Source organism: Agaricus bisporus (genome assembly GCF_000300575.1).
Source record: "Agaricus bisporus var. bisporus H97 unplaced genomic scaffold AGABI2scaffold_5, whole genome shotgun sequence".
Classification (NCBI taxonomy): Eukaryota; Fungi; Basidiomycota; class Agaricomycetes; order Agaricales; family Agaricaceae; genus Agaricus; species Agaricus bisporus.
Genome location: NW_006267368.1, coordinates 2,195,586 through 2,217,308, shown reverse-complemented (window position 1 = coordinate 2,217,308; position 21,723 = coordinate 2,195,586). Strand labels below are relative to the sequence as shown.

Genomic DNA, 21,723 nt, shown 5'->3' with positions numbered 1-21,723 from the left:
ATAGATGAAGGAAAATTGACATGACTTGTCTTCTAATACGGAGAACACGTAGTACAAGATCATGCTGTAGAAATCCTGTATTAGTGCTTACGAGCGACTATGTGCCATAACTTAGTTGAATCCCCGTATCCTTAAAGAAACTTGGGCGTGTACTGAGCGGCGCACACCTTGTCTGAATGCAATAAATTATTGCTAGAAGTTGTCTTTGGTATCGGTAACAATGGCTGAATCGATGTAGAACTGCAAATTTTACATACTTTCAGAACAAATGAACATGTTTAATCGTTCACAGCGCCCACTATCTATATGTAGCAAAAAGAAATCCAGTACGCTGTCGGGTATCACAGGATGATATTGATCATTCATATATTGATAGGCCATTGATAGGCCCGGCCGAGCCCCGGCGCATGTGTCTGGCGTAGTACGTACATGCTCTTATGGGGTTTTCCTCCTTCGCACATCCCCCAGTTTACGGCACGAGCTACACAAAAGCAACGTAAGTACTTACCATATAATTGACAAAATCCCGAGGCGTTTGATGTGTTCAGGCTAACATTGCGCTAACTGTTAACATACTCATAAACGGAAGAGGTTGCGATCCTTCTTTTGTGAAAATTTAAAATGAATTCACCATGGAAAATCGCGCCTTTTTGTCTTCATTTTTTTGTCTTCCAAGTTCCATCTACCTGTAGCAATCAGCGAATCGAGCTGCAACAATTGCAATTTCTCACGAACCATAACGTCAACTAAGAATTCGACGCAGCCCTGAAACGAGCCTGGCAGGAGATCTCAGAGGGTTTCAAACTCCACGGCTTCTAGACTTGCTAACGGATTATTGAGGATCTCCATGTGTACGTAACTGTGAGGCTTGAATACAAGCCGCGGACCATTCAAGAATTATAGAAGAGGCATTGGGAAAGCAGTTCGGTCATCGGCGAGATTGCACGAGAAAAGGAGACGAGGGATAGATAGAGATTGATATGTAAGGAATGACAGTATACGCACAGCGTAGAATTACTAGTGTTGCAAAGGTAAAACAGGTAGGATACATGATTACAAGAAGAGCACTGGGGATAGGGAGAATACAAATGAAACTGAGTCCGAGGCCAATAATGATAGTGGTGTGGAATATTATACGGATGGAAGGATTGTGTTCGGTCGTCGTCCAGGTGCCCATTATAGCCGGAAAGATCCCAAAATGAGGCGTGAACTCTCAGTGATGCTATCACTGCGTAGAGGATCTTAGTAGACGGTTGGGTAGGTTCGCGCAAAATGCGGCTATACGATTAACGGCTGTCGCTTTTCGTTGTTCAATATTCAAGGAGGAAAGTCCAAGACCATCCTCGGAGTAACTGATAGTGTGTTGGGGTTCGAAAATGATGAAGGAGGTGTTTATCTCGTATGGAAGGAGACTGTATTTGATCTGAAGAACAGGTGAGCGTCGTCGTCCCAGTACAACGGGGCAACTGCCTTACCAATGTAATGGGCTCAACCGTTGGCTGATGGTTGAGATGAAACCCTGTATCATAGGGCGAAGGGAGAGGAGATGGAAAGAGCGACGAAAGTGGCGATTGTAATGGCGTTGCCTCGTCCTTCAACGTCTGTAACTCATCGCATCCCGATTCATATCCCGACTCCTCCGAGGAGGTTTCCTTCACGAGGGTTAAGCGAGGTGGCCTTCGACGGGGGAAAGACACTGTAGACTTTCGTTGCGGTCGAGGTCGAGACAATGGCTGCCGCCGTGGCTTTGGGGTTGGTCTGATAACAGCATCCCAACATACGGTAGCGAATGCGTCGACTGGGGATAGCAGGAGCAGGTCATCAAGCCCATCTAGGCATTCGATGTCGAATCCGATATCAAGCACCGTTCTATCGACCACGAGGTCCCAATAAATATCGGATTCCGTCAGACTAAAGACGCTATCCGCTCTGTTTATGTCGACGGGGACCGTCTGTTTGCATAACTCTGGAGGGGCGTCATCGACCGCCGCGGACCAGCCGAGGGCAGAAAATATTTCGTTAGAGGATTGAGAAGAGACAGAGGACTATGCCGAGCCAGCGTCAAGTTCGAGCTTATCACAACAAAATAAGACTCACCATAAGTATCATGCACGACGGGTAAACAAGTTGAAACTGTTTGGAAAGGAAGTAAAACAGGTATCGGCGACGAAAAAAGAGATGACTCTCTGAGATATGATTGAGCTGATCTTTATATATATCTGCTCGGTCTCCTGAGAGGGGGCTCCGTAAGAGAAGGTGTCGCTGCCTTGTCAACGTTTTATGAAAAGAGGATGTAGCGTGACGGCCATAAAAGTGTAGGTAGGCCGAACAGCTAATTTGGGGCTTCATTTCTATTTTATATCGACCGAGGGCATCAGGACCCTTTTGTTGACTCTGGCATTACGAGGCATTACAGCGCTCGAGTTTAATTGTTCGGAACTAAGCTTGACATCGTGGAAGTGTGAGTTACCGTTAAGGTAAAGGCTGAAAAAGCTTTACATATCCGTCACCATCCCGTGGTGGATCATGTTGGTCTCCTGAGTTCAGAGTTGTAAGCATAGATTTTTGTCCGCAAAAAATCAACATTGCCGAAAAAACTTGGAAGAAATATTTAGACATGGTGACAAGATAAGCGAGGAACAGTTGTTCAGAATGACTGCTTTTGAAATGGCTGTTGTGGGGGCATAAGCCAATTTGCCGGTAGCCTAGGCACGTGCGATTCGGAGTTGCCCTGAGCATCCCAACAATGTTTGCTTATACTCCCTCCTAATCCTGAGGCCAGGGCTGGTCTAATCTGTAATGAATGGAAATATGTGCATATTCAAGCACTTCTTTTACCATTTCTTTGCATCTACGTCCGACTTATGTGGAGAGCAACCTCGTACTTGGACCTCCAACGTGGCAGTCACCTACCTGCTGGCAAGACTTAAATCTAGAACAAAAGCCTTGAAAGGCTGTTTGTACGTCATGTTCACCGTTTTCAACATGCGGAGTAGGGCTCGATAGCTCACTAGGCCAGAGAGATACGTTTCCGGATTCTCTTGGAGAAAACTCGACTCCATTTTCAAATCCGTTCAAGCTTGTTTCGCACTGCGAGTCGCTGAATGCACAATGTCCATGAAAGGGGCCCAAACGGAAAGGTCTAATCAGATACGACTTTCTACTCGCTCCCCCGAATGGAGCTCGTTAGAACAGCCTTCAGGCCGACATCGTTATTATAAGTAACCCTTCGCCGTCTATTGACTTGCCTCCAGCCACACGCTTCATTATATTCTGACGCGTGAAAGCGTGCAAAGTTAACTATCTATAAACTCGAAGATCTGGTCTGTCTGCCTGTTCATCTTAAGGTGTTCTTTCGGCTGTAAGTTTATGTGCTTTCATTTAACAATACTACTAAATTTCAATCAGATAAATCCAAAGCCTGTGGAGATGCCTCCTCTTCTCATGGGAGAAACCAATAATTTAAACAAGTACAGCTTGCATATGGGCGTCTGCCAGCTCAGAATTTTATTCGACCTAAAGAATACGATATTCCCATGGGTGTCGCTGAAGGACTTCGAAACCTTCCCTTCTCAGTAATGCCTCCCCAGCATCCGTTAACTATTCACTTGCGACGAGATACTATATTGTATGTGATATCCGTTGGAAGAACAACGTAAGCTAAGAACACGCCCAGAAACGTGGTGATTATCAGGAACTTCTATTTTTCACTCATGATCCATGATGCATGCACGGCGTGTCTCACCCTTGTTTCAAGGTTCAAAGATTCTGTGGAAAATCGATGCTACGTTGTTACTGGCGATCCTGGCCAGGTGGAAACTACTCGATTGTTCTTTACCTTTCGCTTTCCCTCATGGAAGGGGTTAATGTTTAGAAAGAACATTTCCATCATTCCGCTGCGGAACCTTCTCGACCACGAGTTCAACAAATACACATCGGCCAGTCGCGCTTATAAATTGGACACCTACCCACCTTTCCCCCCACTTTCAACGCACTCCATCCACTCTTCCGGCGATTATCATGCCTACAGCAGATTTACACAACGATATGGATTACTATATCGAACCCCTTATCTTTCAGGTACCCCCCTCTGATTGATCATGATTGGTGGCTCATGAGCAGATACAGGTTGAGGATACACTATACAGAATCCCGCGCGAATACTTATCTCAAGAATCCACCATAATCCGTGATATGCTTCAGGTTCCCCAATCCATAAATAGTGATTTCGAAGGCTCCGCGGATTCTAAACCCATAATCCTCCAACAAATCAAGGCTACACCCTTCCGTTTCTTGCTCAAGTTCCTCTTCAATCCCGATGGGTAAGTGTATCAATTTTTACAAGATGGAATTTCGTCTGAACTCGTCGGCGGCAGACCAGGGCATCTCGGTCATTCCAAAGAGGAGCTGATAACATTGCTTGAGCTTGCCAGGAAGTGGGACATGCAGATTATCCGCAACAAAGTTATTAATCAGCTTCAGCCGCTCCTCGAGAACGATCCTGCTCACAAGTGGAACTTGGCGAAAGAATACGGTATAAATCAATGGATGCAGCCCGCTTTGGAGAGGCTGATTCGACGCAGTGAACCACTTGGTGAATGGGAATACCTGATGCTTGATCAGGACACATTCCTAGCTGTTGCAGCTATCCGGGAAACCTGTTATCCCGTTTTTATGGACACGGTGGACAATTACTACAACTCTAACGAAGCCACTACAATATCACGCTGGGAGTTAAAACTTCGTGGGGCTATCGTTGTGGACCTTAGTTCGGTCGTATTTGACTGCCCTCATCCTGCTCCTTATGTAGACGATGATGGACCTGACGCACAATCGCAGGATTGTGATAATTTAAGAGCTGGAGAATTTTACTTCGAACCGGCGGTCTTTAAGGTCAGTTGATTGATTCAGCCCCCAGAATTTGGCTTTTGAATAATTAATTGAATTAGCTGGGAAAGTGTCTTTACCAAGTATCGAACCAACCTTTCACGCAGCACTCTCCAATTTTTCGACGCCGTTTCGAGAAGTTGGGTTTTGCAAAATATGATACCGAAAATCCTTGTGTACTTTCGAGCGACATAAGCTCTACCGACTTCACGAACCTGCTACGTTTCTTCTTCCCTCCGTAAGCCTCGTAGATTGTATTGTTCCAGTGCAAATGACCGACATACAGCGAAGACCCCAAATCACGTATCAACGTACTTCAGAGGAGTGGGCTTCAGTGTTGCGACTTTCATCGAGGTGGGAAATGGATGCAGTCAAGAAGCTTGCTGTTGATAAACTGACCGAACTCGGCTTCGGAACATCTGCAACAAAACTGCGACTAGCTAAAGATCTAGGGGTAGAGGCGTGGTTCACCGAGGGTATGCGAACGCTTATCACCCGCGAGCAACCTCTCGTAGCTTCAGAGTATCAGACCCTCGACATGCGACATGTTGTACAAGCTATTGACCTACGTGAACGAGGTCATACCCGATACCATCGGTACAAGGGTCAAATTACTCACATACGTCCTGAACGTGGTGAACTATCAGTGAACATTTCTCTGTCTGATAGACTAGCACCACTACTATGAAATATGCAGGATGGAACGAACAGTCCTTCACTGATCGTGAATATGTAAGTGTTCAGAATACAATCACTCTCTTTAATCGAATTCAATGATCACAACAGACTGAATGCTCTTTGATTCCCCAATTTCTCATCTTCAAATTACGAGAACGTTGAAGCACCGTTTTTAATCAATATCGCTGTTTTGAACGGACCTTTACTTTGCTAAACAATGTGTCATTCACTATATTTCCACTGTTATCATCTAAGAAAATGTTTCAGACTAAGGATACTTTTGGGCTTTTCACTGAAAAGTTGTGGCTCGTCGGTGAAATGAAGTGTAGACACTAGGTAAGACAGTCAATGGTGTATTTTAAAGGTCGTCGTCATCATCAAGCACCACTACGGTGGTTTCAACTAATCGATTTGGATGTATACTTGACTGGCGCTGTTGCGCCACTAGAAAATAAAGCGCGAGGATAGTACCTGAACATTAGAAATCTTCACTTTGTCGCTTTCTCTTTCTAGCCCTCAAAGGGCGATAGCTGTACCCAGACTGTTGTCAATAAAGGCCTTCGGCTTATAAAGTTAGTGCTGCTATGATGAACCCATTTCATATTATATCTGTCGCAATCTTACACATTTGACAAATCAAAAAGCCATATAAATCTAAATATAAGAGAGTACCCTCATCATCAGGGACCATTAATCATTATATATCTGCCTCTCCGGCCTCTCCCATCCTCACCCATAGTCCGCCCCTAACATACATAGTCAAATGAGCGGCAAGACGTATCCTATCTCGTCCTGGTGGACCCGGCCTTCCAGCCCATGCCTGTTGAGGTAACGACTCCGGGGGTTGTGATTCCGTAGCCAAAGTAAACGAAGAAAATTGTTGGAGTAAGCGGACAAGGAAGAACGATGCTTCGTTATAAGCAAACTATAGATGCATTACATAAAAGATCAATTTCTTTAAACTTGAACCGGAATTCCACTTACCTGCTGTCCAAGACAGATTCTCGGACCGGCATTGAAGGGAGTGAAGATGAAGGGATTTTTGACGAGATATTTGTGCAACCGTTCATCCAAGAAACGATCGGGATCAAATTCAAGGGCTAGTGGAATTAGAATTAGAAGACGCCGGACTCCGCCTGGGAAAATATTTACCATCCGGACCCCAAAGGTCCGTGCGCCTGTGCATTAAAAACACGGAATACGCGAATCTAGAATATAAGTTTAGGCGGTCAACAATTTAGGTCGTGAGCAACGTGAGATAGTCACACCTTCTACCCGCTGGGATGTAGATTGGACTGCGAGTGCCAGTAGCAGGAGCTACCACAACAGGTTTAACTGACGTACGGCCGTTCATGGGACTAATTGATATTTCACATAATGAGGTTGGCGGAAACGCTTAATTTCGGGTGTGAATACTCACACAGAAGGATATAACCTCAAGACCTCTTTGGAATCAAAGTATCAGACCACGGCCATTAAGGCGAGAAACTTGGCGCACCATTGAGAAACGCTCTGAGGTATTTCATTTCCTTGATGTCATCATAAGATGGTCGACTCTTAGGTCCAACTGCAGACAGAATTTCTTCTCGGAGGCGACGAAGGATTTCAGGATGTTCCGTCAGCATATACAACGAAAACGTCAAGAGCGATGCAGTCTGTCGGTACAGTTTACACTTTGGACCTGATTAAAAATGGTAATGCCACTCACTGTATCCCGGGACGCGACGAGAAGGTTTACTAGCTGATACATATGTGAGAAGACCGTTGGCAAGAACGTAGCGGGTACCAACCTCATCCTTGATGACTTCAAGGTCTGTTTGAGAAGCACGTTAATATGATGAACGAACTTGCGTCAAAATATGGGAACATACCAGGCGTTTGCTGAATGAGGTAGTCGAGAAGCGTCTCATTGTCATTAGCTTTTAGACCTGCTTCATTATCTTGTTTACGCCTCAAACCCTTTTGAACAAATGGGTCCACAAATTTATCCACTTCCTTCCTAAGAGGCACTATAACGTCGCCGAGTAACTCTTTCAATGGCCAAAACGAGCCAGAGCGACTACGGGCCGCTATCTGATCCTGTCCACCGATAAACGCTGTCACAAAAGAATTCGAAGGATGGTTTTGGAATGCCTCGGAGTTCTGTTTCGCAAAGGGGGAAGGGATAGCAGGGTAGGGTAAACCAGCAGATAGGGAGCACACGTCATTGTTGAACAGAAACTCGGTTGCAGAATCGAGGGTGAACCGTGAAACGAGGTCCTAAGTTCGGGTATTTAGCATTAAATTGGTCGAAGAAGAAAGCCAGCACCTGAAAGTCAATAGGGTATCCTTCTGCCAGTCGTTCGTTGGCCCGCTTGAGGGCGTCTTCGACATGACGATCGAAGATATCGAAATCGCTGATTCTTTCTCTGCTGAAGAATGGCCGCGTGATTGAGCGGTGGAATCTGGGCGCAAAACTGAATTGAGGAGGGAGCTATAACACATTTTTGGGAATCACTAACTTCCACATTTCACCTAATTATCCATTACCAAATTTGTTCTGAATATCCAAAGAATAACTCACCATCCGAGTTGAAGACGCCAGCGCCAAGCAGGGATTTCATCTGATTGAACACTGCGGGACCTTACGTTCTGTGTTAAACACTCGTACAACCAGCAGTGAATTAACATGATCACCTTTCTCAAAGGAGGCGAATTGGGTCGCGAGGATTGCCTTTTTCAGTCTATTAGTATGTCTACCAATGGTGTAGCGTGGACTGAAGAAAGACCTTGATGTGCTCAGGTTCCGTTGTGAAATACTTGATGTATAGTCCATCAGAGGCTAATTGCATTCGAAAGCGATCGAATTACGCACCCGCTCATCCCCACCGATGGTGAATCTATAAGTGGTACCGTGCTTCTGACCCCAGTTAAAGAATGCATCCACTGATGTGATATAAGAATTAAATAACCATCGTTGAATTGTTAAGCACGACATCACGTACACATGTAACCGCTTTTGACGCTTTCCGCGAGTGAGTTGTAGATCTCTACCGCCGACTCCTCTACGTTCGGCGGCAATATGGCGCCTTGGGCCTCTGCCTCTCTGGCATTCTTACGAGCCTCCAACGAAGGCTTCAGAGTCAACTGAGCGATGTAGAGTATGAAGCTGCAGGAAGCGAGGACCCATAGAGGAACCGAGATGCCCAGAAAATCACAGAGAATCAGCAGGGCTCCGAAGCCGACAACACAAACGACGAGGCAGCGGGCGAGTGTACGAGCGATGAACTCGATTCCGGGAGAGAACATCAGGGAGGATGGTGGGCTGAGAAGAACAAATGGGAAATTCCGTGGCAAGACAAAAGTGATCACCGGGCGCAGACTATATATTGAGAACTCTCCACGTTCTTCACGTGAAACCTGTTGGTGTCCACAAGGTGTCTAAGTGGGAACATGTTGTCTCCGGAAATCCTAAGTAGCCGCCACAGCCTGCTTCTGAGCCAGAAATGGGTGGCTTGGAGGGTAACCGGTGTTTAGTGATGCGGATTGTCTTGACAAATGTAGGGCGTCGGTAGTTACCCTGAGATATCCCGTAGCAAAACCATACTGAGCACAAGTCTGATCTCCCATCAAATAAAAATTGAAGAAGCATCGAATACCCACGGCAAGATATGTATATTTCTTTGAGTGTTTTCATGCTTCTATATGATATCGGCCGGGAGATATCTGAGCTCAGCAAAATATCAACGCTGTGTTGGCGGAGAGATATCGTGCACAATCACAGCTCAATATGTAGCCTCACCGGGACAAACCGGCTATCCTCTTTTCACCGAACAACAGTGTCATTACTCAACGTCAACATTAATGACGCGAAGCTGCTACATCAGCCGTGAGCGCAGGTATATTTGTGTCTGATGGGTATCTCCATAGTAAGTTACATTGACATATAATGTCCAATGTGGTGACAAGATTCGGCTGACTTATGTCGTTATTGCGGCAAACCGGGCAAACCGAAAACAGAGGCTAAGCGGGAAAGAAACAAGACCGAAAGGTGGACCATACAGGTCCCTGAGAGCGCCCCTATGAGCCGGCGCCAACCTCTGGTCTGTTGGGCTGGTGCCAGACTCCCTCCCGCCCAATTAGTCCGCAGAGTCCGGCGCACCGGGCCAGGTTGCTAGTCAAAAATTCTCGTAGTCCTCAGTTTATCCCCAAAAAAGAGAGTTAGTTGAACTGCCGTCCACTTTTCCACTTTATCTCAGGCTTCGCGGTCTGAAGACTCTGACGGCCGCCGGATGATCCACTTAGCAATCATGCCTTAGTAGAGGTGACTCTTTCATACGGCCCACCAGGATCGGCCAAATGTAATTTGGCTGGAATACCTCTCAGATCCCAGGCCTCAGGCCTCAGATCTCGTTGATCTTCTCGCAATTGAAATGATAGGCAGATGATCAGGTCCGTGATTGCCATGGATTCATCGTGCGAGTAATCATTGTATTTTTAACCCTTGACCACTAATTCGATGCCCATAGGACAGGCTGGCATGTAGACAGCGATTTTTTAGTGCAGGTTTATGGGCAAATTAGAGTTGGATGGATGTGTGCCTGGCTATGTTGACGCACCCGCAGATCCTCTGATAGTGACGGAAATGGGATGTCTGTCCACCAATACCAATTTCGCTTTGATCTAAAAGAGGTGTTCGGGGGCCGGGCAGCTAGGCAGATGGCAGATTATGAGGTAGTTGGACGGGTTAATACAAGTGCCGACATATCATTATGTATCTATATCATACCTGTATCATACCCTCTTATTCTTAAAATTTACTGTAGAACCGCGCATCATGAACCGCCCGCCGAGTGCAGGGTCCACGTCTCCTTCACTGTGGTCAACTGGAAATAGGACTGCGACTTTAATCGTGATTGTCGCGGCTGACAACACACTGGCCTGATATCGAATTCAAGTGCCACGGAGGTTTTCGCGTGGTTATTAATACACGGAATGATATCGACATCTGTTCCAGGTGATTCTACTCAGGAGGGTAAGGCGACCGGGTCCAGAGCAGAAAATCAGATGAAACACCGATACTGGTGCCCGCGCCAAATACACCGGAATATCAGTGCCGGTCGAGAGGGACTGAAGGAGAACCTGACGGGTCTCATAACTGTTCAATAATGGAGATAAGTTTGCACTTGGGATTGGCCGTAAAACAACCTACCGGCCGAGAGTCATCAGATCAGCGGAAAAAGTCGATTAGTAGACTATGATTACGCACCCACACGTCGTCATATTTCCAATTTAGCTGCGGAATTATGCTGACAGCCTCTGTCATGTTCGCGCAGCCGCCAGTAAAAGCTGCTGCTTGGGTTCAGTCGCCGTTATCAGTTGTGGTCTCGCCACCAGCGCGCTCCAGCTGCCTGATAGCCACAATTATTGTGGTTAGGATTGCAATTGACTGGTATACTTGTGATAAACAGCCTTTCAACAGAACCCCCCGCGACGTCTTCGCCACTTTGCAAAGTTCGCCAATGGCCTTATGAAAAGAAGGAGGCTTGAAGCGGTTTTCGGATCATCCACCTGCATTGGATTCGAACTTTCACTGATCACTTCCGTAACAAAAGTAATGATCAAGAACACTCACATCCACAGCGGCGATCAAGAAGTCTCTGCGCAGTACCTCGAGGCACGGTCACGTTCACCTATCTGATCCCATGCTGCATGCCTTCTGGATCGAATAGAAGCTGCTAGTCTTTTCTCGTTGTGTGGTCAGCAACTTACAAAAGATTTGAGAAAAAATCGATACGTACCTATCAGTCAATCAACCAAAGCCATGACAGAGACCCAACGGGATCCCAATTTCTACTTCTCATTCCGGACGTTCCAGGTATGTGGTCGATATGCCTTGACATTGGATGATATGCACTCAAAGTTTTGGTTCAAGGTCGAGGATACGCTGTTTCGCGTTCCCCGACATTTGTTTCTGATGCCAAAAGCGGATATGAAGCCTGTTCGTCAAGGAACAGATAACGAAGACGACTTGGTAGTGCTCGGCGAAGAAATAAAAAAAGACGATTTTCTGCAGTTGCTTCGAGCGGTTTATCCGAGGTAAGCCAATGGATTATCACCATACCCGACCATATGAGAGTTCAATGGCGTCCTTTAGACACTACAACGAGCCTGAAAACCTAAGCTCACACCAGTGGCAGACCGTCCTGCGATTGAGCAAATTATTTCAACTCGACGAGGTCAGACAGAAGGCTGCGAGAAACCTGAAGAACATCTTCTTCGATGGAGACCTCGTCGAAGCTTTGTTGTGCGCAAAGGAAAATAAATTGGAAGACTGGATAGAGCCACTGGTCGACAAAATCGTCAGTCAGGAGAGAGAATTAAGCGACGAAGAATTGGAAAGAGTTGGAACAAAGATAGCGATGAAAATAGCGCGAGCACAGGGAGCCGCTGGTTCGTATATGCCAGAGTCACCTAAGTCAGAGTTACCTGATGTTTTAAAATCCCTGCTAGAGGCCAAAAAAAAAAAGAAGGGTCGGAAATAGATGAAGGACGTTTGAAGACGTTGGTAGCATTTATAATTGGAATAACACAGATTACGCTTCTTTCTCTATTTCCTTTCGAACTGAGGAACAAGTCAGTGATGCCTTAAGAACCATTCAGCCAACAGACAAACCTTTCTCCCAATCCCGACGATCATACTCGCTCATCTCAGTTTCCAAACTTCTTTTCCGACCAAATATCGTTTCCCTCCACCCAATTTCCTCCCTTATTGGTTGTACGCGCTCCGCTGACGAGGACGAAGGCGGACGCGCCAACCGTTGCAACCGGTCGAGCTCTTCTAGTGAAAGATGCTTGCCATCGCGCAACTGCCCCGCTACTGATTCAAGAGTAGAGATACGCGCTGCAATACGCGCACGGTCCTCAGCTATTGTGCGTTTCTGACCGACAAGATGGATAGATATTGAGGTTATGGCGATGGAATAGAGGGCATGAGGAAGGTAGGTAGTGTTGAGCATTGTTTGAATTATTCTTCCACGGCCGAATTCCGAATTATGCCTGTTTGATCGCCGGAATGATTTCGTCCGAAAAGTCGTAAAAATCATATATTCGCGTGAAATGCGGGACGATGTGAAAATGTAATGTGATAGTGACACTCAAACTACGGAATCAAAATGCTGATTTAAATATGCCCGGAAGAAACCCTGGAGACGCGGACTTCTCCTGCGGAGATTTCAGAAAGTCACCATTGTTGAGGGGCTTCGTCGGGGATCCAGCGGTGAAGGGGTTTTTGGACGCCAGCGGCGGCTTAGTTCCCGCGTTAACTGTCGGATCAACAGCTGTGGAATCGGTAGAAACAACGTCCGTGGTTGAAGCACCGTTCGCCTTAGTCACCTCCCCGGCGGTTGCAGCGTCATAGGAACCAGCCTCCTTCTGAGTCTCTCGAGAAACACCCTCCTCAGCCTTCTTCTCTGGCTTCGTCGCCGCCAGACTCTCACCTTCACCCTTCTTCTCTTCCACCTTCGATTGCTTCAACACGTCCTCAGTTGCCGGTGGGCCGCTTGCCTCCTTTTCTTCGGTTTTTGGCGTTTTCGAACCAGCTGTCGCCGGTGTCTCCTCCTTCTTTCCCTTCTTTGGTTTCTTTGTCTTTGGCTTCAACCCCTGAGTCGGCGTTTCCGTTACCGGGGTTTCGGACGCGGGTGTTGATTGGCGGGACTGGTCGTCCGTTTGCTGGACTTTGCCCAGCGCCGGTAAGAGGGGCATTTGCACCTGCACCTGCGGCCGTTCCGGTTTTGGTGGGGTCGGTGGAAGAGGGTTCTGAGGCGGGGTGAGGGGCGCCTGTGCCGGTACCGTTTGTGGAGGCGGAGTGATCGGTCGTACTGGTGCCGGGGTGACCGTTTGTGGCTCCGTCTGTACTTGCGTCTCCCGTTGTCGAGGTAGGTCCGTTGATCGTGATTGAGATACCGTTTGCTGTTTCTGGGGGAGGGGTATGAACTAGAAAGTAGAACAATTCATTAGAAAGAAGCTAACAAAGAATTTATAGGACGGTTATCACCGGTCCACCTAGTGGTGTCACAGGGGCCACATCATCCTCCAAAGGAGCCGGAATCTCAAACAACTCCCGTACAATTGACAGTAGATCTTTTCCGTGGCAGTTTGCCGGCGCCGGCGAGCGGCAGTCATTGGGTGATCTTCGAGCCATTTCTCGAAGGTGTGCAATAGTAAGTGAGGTCTCAATTCCCATACGACGACCTTCCTGCGCTGTTAACGGTTCGTCGCGTTCGCATAACGCCGCATAACAGGGTATCAGCAGGTTTAGATCCACTTTGTTGTCTTGGTAGACAACGACCCGGTCTACATCCCCCATGGATTGCTTTTCTAATTCACGTACAGCTAAATCCTTGACCTCCGGGAACGCCCATCGATGGGAGAGGTTCAGGATCGCGACCCAGTCAGCGACAGAAGCGTGGTACAATGAATATTTTCTATGTCAAAGTTGAATAAACTAAGCAGAAATTTGAATATGGCGACTCACGGGTTATAGAAAACCCAAAGGAACCTTGCGAATTCATGGGCCTTGACATCGTCTATGACAATCGCATTACTCTCATTCGTACCCTGACGCGTAGCGCCAGGAGACGGCGGTGTCGCGAGCTTTCCCTTGAAGTATGAGCTCTCTCGTTCAAAGAAGTACCGATGGACCCGAAACATGTGATGATCCACCTATATACCGCGATTAGCACAAGGCCAACAACTGAGAAGAAGTATCAGATACCATGAAGAACAGATCACCGCCAGCGAGATAATACTCTTCATAACGTGTCAAAGAGCGAAAGGATGAATCATGAAGGTGAGCCATAACGAGAGTAGGGGAGAGGGGGTGAGGGAGTGGGATAGAGATCGATGAAGGAGCTGCTCGGTATTTGAATCCAAACAACAGTGAGCAACACGTGTAGGTGACTGAACACGTTGTCTACTCCGACGCGTTTTCACCCTTTTCCCTTGGGCCAACAAAGCTGAGTTTTACCCGATCGACACGAGGCAAAGGTAACCCTGAGCGTTGTCTGAAGTGTCCCGACGTAAGTATAACGCCATTCCTTGTCGTGTTGCACGGTTGAATACGTCTTGAAATCATAAATTCCATCTGCAAGATCCCAGGTGAGGCAGAGACCTGGATTCGAAGTGGACTGAGAGAATGCGTCGGGTTCAAGGGTTCATACATATTAATTCCGCTCTGATGGGAAGAAGTGATTTCAGTCTCCGACAACGCTCGAGCCTATTCAACCTTCCTGGTATTCCCGCATAGTAATTTCTTGGATGCCGCTTGGGTGAAGGCTCATGGAAAGTTCTGGTGCAGGGCAGAGGTCAATTCAGCTTCAACGAAAAAGATTGATCTAATCATCGAAGCAAAGTTAAAAATAATGATGGCAAAAGGCGGAACGTGGAGTGCTTCACATTTCACAATACATACAGCTATTCTTACTGTTTCATATCTACCCTATATCTGTCATCCGAACAGAGAGAGCAATATCAATTGACCAAATGTTGAGCGCTCTGATCAATCGATCAACAGGTAATTGCTACCCAGGGAGCAAATATTGATTAATTGATTGGTTGATTATAAGCCTCATGTCAATGCGCAGTCAAAAGATTATTTCAAGATACTTCCAGAACGTTACTATCGTACAGAGTAAAGACAAGGAAATACGATCCGTAATGACACAAAAGCAAAATACACGTACTAATGGACAAACATGAAGACAAAACAAGTTACATGGCAAACCGATCGGAGATTCCTCCTATGTAAGAAATACCAGCCCCAAACTAAACAGAAAAACGGCCCTATCTCATCGCTCATCGTCGATTCGGTGGTTTCTTAGGATCTGTTTTAAGGGGTTCCCCTTTGCCATTCACTGAAGGCGGCGATCCATCGACGTTAGCGCCTGCAACAAAAGCAAAATGGATGTTAGTCAGCCCGCCGCAGGTGGTGGTTAGATTATGAAAGTCAATCAATCACCTGGAGTTGCGTTTATATCTGCAAACGAAATATTGAACGTCGCAGAAACAATCTCGACCACATCCGTAGGCTTAAGATCCGTACGAATTGGGCTGAGCATACGATTATTCGCCGGGACAGGAGATCGAAGCCGTTCTCGTGCTTGATGAATAAGAACCAACGTCTCCAGTCCCAATATTCGAGATTCTTCAAGTCCGAGGACTTCCTCTCGCGAGGCGACTTGGACATAGAGCGGGAATAGATATTTCTCGGGGAGTTTATTATCCTGATAAAGCCTTATTCGCGAAATCGGATCCATTTCATGAGTTTGGATATGACGAATGGCCAGCTCCTTGACATGAGGAAAATCCCACTTCGTCGCAAACTCGATGATGGTAATCCAGTCTTTCAAATTGGCTTTGGAATAATCACCAAACTGACTAACCATATAATAAGTGCCAGAACTTTCAATAACAAAGTGATCCCACGTACGTGTTATAGAATATCCAGAGTAGACGGTCGAATTTTTGGGGGTCTTCTTGCAGGATGATCGCACTTGAACTGGTGCTCCCTTTCCGCAAAGGTTCTTCTTTCAAAGAACTTGGTCCGGTAAGCTCATCCCTCCAAAATTTCGATTCTCGAATGAAGAAATGTGAATGGACTCTATACAGAATCGGGGTCAACTGCCAACAGAATATATTTCAGCAACCCGAAGTTGAGCAAAGCAGACTGAGCGATTTACCAAGATATACAGGTCTCCTCCTTTGATATAATACTCCGTATGAGGAGCTAGACTGGGACTTCGACCATCATTTTCATTCTTCCCTGTTTCGTTGAGTTTCGGAGGCATGAGGGATGGTGGGCTGGTGAATGAAGGTAGTGAAGTGGGTGACGGGGTAGACAGAGATTGAATGAATCAAGTTGTTATCTATTGATTCCCCACAAGCTGGACCAGAGCGATGGCGGCCGCGGTGCAGGGCATAGGCTGATTCATCTGCCTCATGTTCGTTAATTTCGGTGTTGTTGTAGAATCAGGGTATGATGATGATGAGGTGTTCGGTACTAGGCAATAGTTGTATCGTAATGGCCTGAATGGGCTTCTATCGCCGCCGTTTAATCTTCTAGAAGTAGCAAGATGAACGGCTCTGCGTTTATTACACTTTTCGATGGCTAACGATCGATGACGAAGCGGAGCATTGGGTTGATTATCGGATTTTTAAGGAAACGTGAATCAGCGTTGGTGGTAGGAATGTTTGATGATATCTAAAGTAAGAATCTTCGAGACACTTCGATATGGCAGGCATGACAGAAAATACCTTTTCAACGTGTTGGATTACATCAACATAAGGATATGACAAGCGGTATGTCCATGTCATGATCCACATTCAAGCTGCGGACTAGAGACCAACAAGGTTTGATGGGATCACCCCAAGATCCGTTCAAGTAAATTACAGGTTGACCGTTCGAAACGCTCTCAAGACAGGAGTAACAAAAGGATAAAGTCAATACATTCGCGTTTCGTATCAAAGAAATACATTACATTGTCAAGAAATGAAAAAAAAACTAGATACAACTACTTTGATATGACCAGCTCACTCACGACTCGTATTCAGATATAGTCTCACTCCCCGGGCTACATCTCTGAAACTGGAACCCAAACTCACACCCCAGTGAATTCAGCCTCCACTTCCGGGATGTTATAAATACATTATAATCGTGAAGCGTCTAGATCACCAACTAAACAAGCAAGGCATCAGGTCCTGGATATCATGAGGATGCCAGAGAGTAAAACCCACTCACTGATCTTATAGTTTGAATTTCTTCCGTAGACGTCCCATAAACAGTTGCAGGGATCCCGTCTCAGTCCTATTTTGTAGACATGGACTCGCAAGGCGAGTACCACCCTCAGGGGTGGGAGCACGAAGCATCTCCCTCGCTGTGACGATGTAATGAAGGTCCTCACTGTCAAGATATTGAAACTCGGCTCGTTCAAGGCTATCTGAACGACGCGCAAGGGCGATGTAAAACGGGATTATGAGACTTTGGGATACTTGATTATCACGATATATTTTGACTTTTTGAACGTCCCTGACTCCGGGAAGTTTGTCAATGTGGTCAACAGCAATCTCACGTATCCTCGGGCATTCCCATTTGGTCGCCAATCGGAGTATTGTTTCCCAATTTGCTAACGACGTATTATAAGTATCGTACCGCCTATAATTGAGGGTCATACGCTCAGAACTCGATTGTATGAGAAAGTGAAAAGCGTACGGATTGTAAAATACTTGTAAGAAGTGGGCGAAGTCCTCGGCTTCAACTCCTTCAATGTGCAATGCGGTGTTTTCATCGAAACCGGGACGTTCATGAGTCATTCCTGTAGATGCCATCCCGGCCAGGCGATTTTTCCAATACAAGGATTCCCTAAGGAAAAAGAACGAGTGGATTCGGAAACACGTTCGTCCGACCTGCAGTGGTTTCGACATTGAGTAGCCAGACATGATGAGTTACCCACGAGAAGATGTAGATCCCCCCCAGGGAGGTAGTAGTCCTCGTGCCGACGAAGAGTGTCCGTAGGCGTCGGTTGAGTGCATGAATCGTCGCTATCCGACATGGAAAGATAGGATTGCTGGCTCCAAGCGATGAGATGAGATGTGGTATCTGTCAATCAGACAAGATAGGAGACGCCTTGCTGATTTTACAGCTAAATATCCCTGAAGAGAAAGATCTTACGTGTTCTAGGGCATCTCGGGAAAGATGGTGGGTATACTCCTCCCACATTCGTCTGCCTTGAGGTTTGAAGAAGCCCCCACGATGTAGTCACAAGCATAGACAAAAAGTCAAATATAGATTCGGTTACAGTCTGGATAAGGGGTTGTTCAAATACTCGCGCTAGAGGTCTAGTCGGTTCCTAAAGAGATCTATACGAAGCCACGGGCGAATTCACTGACTTCCACTTGCTGAAGGAGGCTGAGGGTTGGCCGAAGGCTAGTCTTGCATTCTAATTTTAGGTTTCCACGAGGCGATTCTTGCGGCATGGAAGATGCAAAAGAAGCACAAACAAGTCACCAGTTCATTGATGGCATCACTCGTTGCTGATTGGCTGCTCATGACTGACATCATGTGATGCACGTCCATGCCAAAAGACTTGCGCGTCGTTACTTTCTGAACGGAGAAGCTTGCACGTTTCGGAAAAAAGACAGTATGTGATTCCAAGGGTGCCGGAAAGAATGGGAAGTTATGTCTAGTGGCTCAGCAAGGGAGGAGCCAGAGGGTGTTGCTGCGAAAAATAATTAGATTGCATGCCAAGTGTCAACCGGAAAAGGGGACCTTGTAAACTGTGGTAGTACTGCGGATAAGAAAGACAAGTCAAAGTTCCAGTTGTAAGAGAGATGAATCATAACTGGACAGAGATATGAAAGATTATGGACTACTGAGATCAGATAAGGAATCAGATAAGGTAACAGTGCCACGGCGATGCGGATGAACACCGTATCTTGCCGCTGATTCTAGTCTTACCATTGATTTCATTCTGACAGTCAGCATGGAAGACGAACTCGCGCCACCGTAAAGTTTGGCGCAAAGGAAAATTCTGAAAGGTGACATGATGATTGTTCGCTAGCTAATGCCAATGTCCGCCTCGCATGCTTCTACTTTCCGAATGGATATGGGTGGTGCGCCACTCCCAACCTCGCCGTAAAAACTTCAGTCACGGTTCACGATTCCTGACGGGTGTAATGTTGATTGTTTGCTAACCATTCCCCAAGTCGGATAGCCATTTCTATTGCGAAAGTCTGTATGGAAAACGGACTCGTGTTACCCCCAACGTACGTGTTGCATAAAAGCTTCAAATTCCTTGTTCAAGTTTCTGAAAGGTAGCATATTGATCGCTTGCCGGCTAATACCATCACCCTCGTACACTTCTATTGTCCGGATAAAAAAAGGGCATCGCTCCAATCTAACCTTCGCCGTAGAATCTTCATTCATCATTCAATCTTGAACGTTTGCTGATCTTTATCTAATTAATATTGCCAATCCTGCACATATTCTATTGTCCGCATGGCAAAGGGACTTGACTTCTCAGGTCAAGGGTTACATTGGCACGTTGCCTGAGTGGCAACTCGACGTTCTATAACGAGAAAGGGAGCGAATTCGGGACCAATTTGCAACAGGATAAAAGGCAAGGATGTATTTCATCTAACAACGCTCTTACTTGAGTTCTCCATTTACCATCATCTCGCGCATATACTGAAGCTACTCCGATGTCCTACGAGAAAGCACTTAGCTCTTTTTCCGAGGAGGAGATAATCAAGGAGCAAGAAGAAATTACGAAATTTCTAGAGGAGCCTGGGACTGTCGCGAAATTTAGCGAGGCCTGCAAGAATATTGGCCAGACAGCTGTCTCCATCGATGAAAACTTCAGGATCGTCCAGAAGGGATTTGCTACCATCGTCGAGAAATATGGTAAGGATTTTCCTGAAGTCGGAAGCGTGTACGTTCCGCGATGGAATGGGTATATGGCTGTGAGCAATTTCTTCCCTTTGTCGTAGCCCAGCAATGACCTCCATATGTGCTAGCGATGGAATGGCGAGACGGGAATGCTCTGGTCTTCAAGGAAGCTGGCGGCCGAAACTGCGGCAGCATTAACCGGCAAGTCGTTCTCTTTCGAAGTTCAAGTAGCGTTTCTATTCCTTACTGATGCTTACAATGTGCAGACTATGGTATCAACCTTGGACTCATCGCGGATATCCAGTCCCCAGACGACTTGGAAGGCGCGAAACTGGAACTGCAGCAATACGTCGTAACTATCCCATGCTTCGCTCTGGTCGAATCTAAAAAAATTTACGAGTGTTCTTTTCGTAGGAAAAGCATCCGGTCCATATTGCAAAAACAGTCGCAGAAGATTTCGAAAATCTTAAGACGGACATTCAGGGTTTCTCCAAAGATTTTATGGCCTACATCGAGGAACAAAAGCAGGAACTTACAGAAGATGCGGAAAGATTTGAGGCGGAAATCAAGCAACTTCAAGAAACAATTACCAAGTTCGTTCTACCATAGTTGACTTTATGGGGGAGTTTCTGAGCCCTTTTCTTCGCAGACTTAATGTGGAGGTACAGTGTGACATGCCACCTCGCAAAATTACGTTCATTCAAAATCTTGCTTTGTTGCCTAGATTGTAGTTGCTGTTATAGCTATTGGTTGCAGCTTTGCTCTAGGGGTATGTATGGGCTTCACTTTCATGTTTTACTTATGTTCCAATCATGACTTCCTTTTAGATTGTAGAGGGATTCTTGGCAATCGGCCCACTTTTGAAGCTCATCGCTGATCGCATTGGTAAGATAGGCCTCACGGGGTTCGAGATATGTTTATAAACAAATTCTTAGCTGCGCAGCGCGACCTCAATACAGCTCAGGCTAACCTCAAGGCAACTATTGAGAAACAAAAGGCCTTGGCAGCCATGCAGGCGGACTTTGAGAATTTGAAGCCTAATATCGACGATATCTGCACCAAGTTGGGCGTTTTTGCTGACATTTGGACTTTCGTGAGCGCTTTTTTTGTTGAGGTATTGCTTGTGTTTGCTAACATAATGGTTCAATAAGGCTACCGATCAATCCGCTGCCATTAACACCGAACTTCAAGAAGGAATGGAGGTACTCACGCGCAAGGTAGGGCGTATATACTTCACTGATTTCGCATCAGACAACACTAATGACTTGAAACCATCAGAAATTCCAAACAAAGCTGCACCTCCTTATGGCACAGATTGAACCGCTCAAAGAGGGCATGAGACAATATGCCAGCCAAATTGTGCCACCGTCCTAGAATGGATTACGTTTAAATTCACAGGGAAATGACAATGAAGAGCGGTTGTACGTAAATGTAGCGTGAATAAATTTAGCTTGCAAAACCTTAGGGTGTGATAGATGGATGATCTACAAAAATACGAGAGGCTGCAAGTGAGGGGAGAGTCATACAATGGCAATCGGGAGGCTCCTATTCTAGGATGTTCGGCTGGGCCCTCCCCTCCCATGCTGGCGCCGAATGGTGGCAGTATAGAAGATGATGAGAGGAAGAGGTCCGACATCAACAAAAGGGTTTTCAAAATAGAAGGGCTTAGAACGGCACCATAGGATTTTACGCCTTTCTACTTTGCATAAGATTATATTATATTCCAAAAGTTACCT

At 46.3% G+C, this 21,723-nt stretch overlaps 8 protein-coding genes across 8 annotated transcripts; 2 read left to right on the top strand and 6 right to left on the bottom strand.

Moving 5' to 3' along the window:
• Positions 1 to 1,225: 1,225 nt before the first annotated feature.
• On the bottom strand, positions 1,226 to 2,109 carry AGABI2DRAFT_118344 (hypothetical protein; the record flags this gene model as incomplete). Its single annotated transcript, XM_006461389.1, has 3 exons — positions 1,226 to 1,423; positions 1,476 to 2,045; positions 2,098 to 2,109. The coding sequence occupies 3 exons, from the start codon at positions 2,107 to 2,109 to the stop codon at positions 1,226 to 1,228; spliced, it is 780 nt and encodes a 259-aa protein (XP_006461452.1).
• A 1,884-nt stretch (positions 2,110 to 3,993) lies between these two features.
• Positions 3,994 to 5,799, top strand: AGABI2DRAFT_205241 (hypothetical protein). Its single transcript, XM_006461388.1, has 6 exons — positions 3,994 to 4,080; positions 4,129 to 4,322; positions 4,377 to 4,893; positions 4,950 to 5,125; positions 5,179 to 5,619; positions 5,674 to 5,799. The coding sequence occupies exons 1-5, from the start codon at positions 4,021 to 4,023 to the stop codon at positions 5,573 to 5,575; spliced, it is 1,344 nt and encodes a 447-aa protein (XP_006461451.1). The 5' UTR covers positions 3,994 to 4,020; the 3' UTR covers positions 5,576 to 5,619; positions 5,674 to 5,799.
• Positions 5,800 to 6,262: 463 nt separating this feature from the next.
• Positions 6,263 to 8,542, bottom strand: AGABI2DRAFT_70402 (hypothetical protein; the record flags this gene model as incomplete). Its single annotated transcript, XM_006461387.1, has 13 exons — positions 6,263 to 6,490; positions 6,550 to 6,665; positions 6,718 to 6,773; positions 6,834 to 6,960; positions 7,055 to 7,220; positions 7,274 to 7,306; positions 7,356 to 7,378; positions 7,437 to 7,824; positions 7,874 to 8,021; positions 8,125 to 8,188; positions 8,242 to 8,278; positions 8,334 to 8,363; positions 8,420 to 8,542. The coding sequence occupies 13 exons, from the start codon at positions 8,540 to 8,542 to the stop codon at positions 6,263 to 6,265; spliced, it is 1,539 nt and encodes a 512-aa protein (XP_006461450.1).
• A 3,120-nt stretch (positions 8,543 to 11,662) lies between these two features.
• On the bottom strand, positions 11,663 to 12,604 carry AGABI2DRAFT_192954 (hypothetical protein). The gene is made up of 4 exons (XM_006461386.1): positions 12,221 to 12,604; positions 12,062 to 12,169; positions 12,028 to 12,034; positions 11,663 to 11,998 (listed from the first exon to the last, which is right to left on the bottom strand). The coding sequence occupies exons 1-2, from the start codon at positions 12,561 to 12,563 to the stop codon at positions 12,141 to 12,143; spliced, it is 372 nt and encodes a 123-aa protein (XP_006461449.1). The 5' UTR covers positions 12,564 to 12,604; the 3' UTR covers positions 11,663 to 11,998; positions 12,028 to 12,034; positions 12,062 to 12,140.
• A 978-nt stretch (positions 12,605 to 13,582) lies between these two features.
• Positions 13,583 to 14,404, bottom strand: AGABI2DRAFT_70125 (hypothetical protein; the record flags this gene model as incomplete). The annotated part of the gene is made up of 3 exons (XM_006461385.1): positions 13,583 to 14,030; positions 14,081 to 14,268; positions 14,321 to 14,404. The coding sequence occupies 3 exons, from the start codon at positions 14,402 to 14,404 to the stop codon at positions 13,583 to 13,585; spliced, it is 720 nt and encodes a 239-aa protein (XP_006461448.1).
• Positions 14,405 to 15,176: 772 nt separating this feature from the next.
• On the bottom strand, positions 15,177 to 16,565 carry AGABI2DRAFT_192951 (hypothetical protein). The gene is made up of 4 exons (XM_006461384.1): positions 16,284 to 16,565; positions 16,034 to 16,224; positions 15,563 to 15,981; positions 15,177 to 15,488 (listed from the first exon to the last, which is right to left on the bottom strand). The coding sequence occupies exons 1-4, from the start codon at positions 16,389 to 16,391 to the stop codon at positions 15,400 to 15,402; spliced, it is 807 nt and encodes a 268-aa protein (XP_006461447.1). The 5' UTR covers positions 16,392 to 16,565; the 3' UTR covers positions 15,177 to 15,399.
• A 781-nt stretch (positions 16,566 to 17,346) lies between these two features.
• Positions 17,347 to 18,152, bottom strand: AGABI2DRAFT_118337 (hypothetical protein; the record flags this gene model as incomplete). Its single annotated transcript, XM_006461383.1, has 3 exons — positions 17,347 to 17,755; positions 17,813 to 18,006; positions 18,054 to 18,152. The coding sequence occupies 3 exons, from the start codon at positions 18,150 to 18,152 to the stop codon at positions 17,347 to 17,349; spliced, it is 702 nt and encodes a 233-aa protein (XP_006461446.1).
• A 1,597-nt stretch (positions 18,153 to 19,749) lies between these two features.
• AGABI2DRAFT_192949 (hypothetical protein) lies at positions 19,750 to 21,480 on the top strand. Its single transcript, XM_006461382.1, has 10 exons — positions 19,750 to 20,061; positions 20,116 to 20,188; positions 20,254 to 20,339; positions 20,402 to 20,580; positions 20,637 to 20,649; positions 20,712 to 20,756; positions 20,815 to 20,872; positions 20,923 to 21,080; positions 21,139 to 21,204; positions 21,266 to 21,480. The coding sequence occupies exons 1-10, from the start codon at positions 19,801 to 19,803 to the stop codon at positions 21,359 to 21,361; spliced, it is 1,035 nt and encodes a 344-aa protein (XP_006461445.1). The 5' UTR covers positions 19,750 to 19,800; the 3' UTR covers positions 21,362 to 21,480.
• Positions 21,481 to 21,723: the final 243 nt, after the last annotated feature.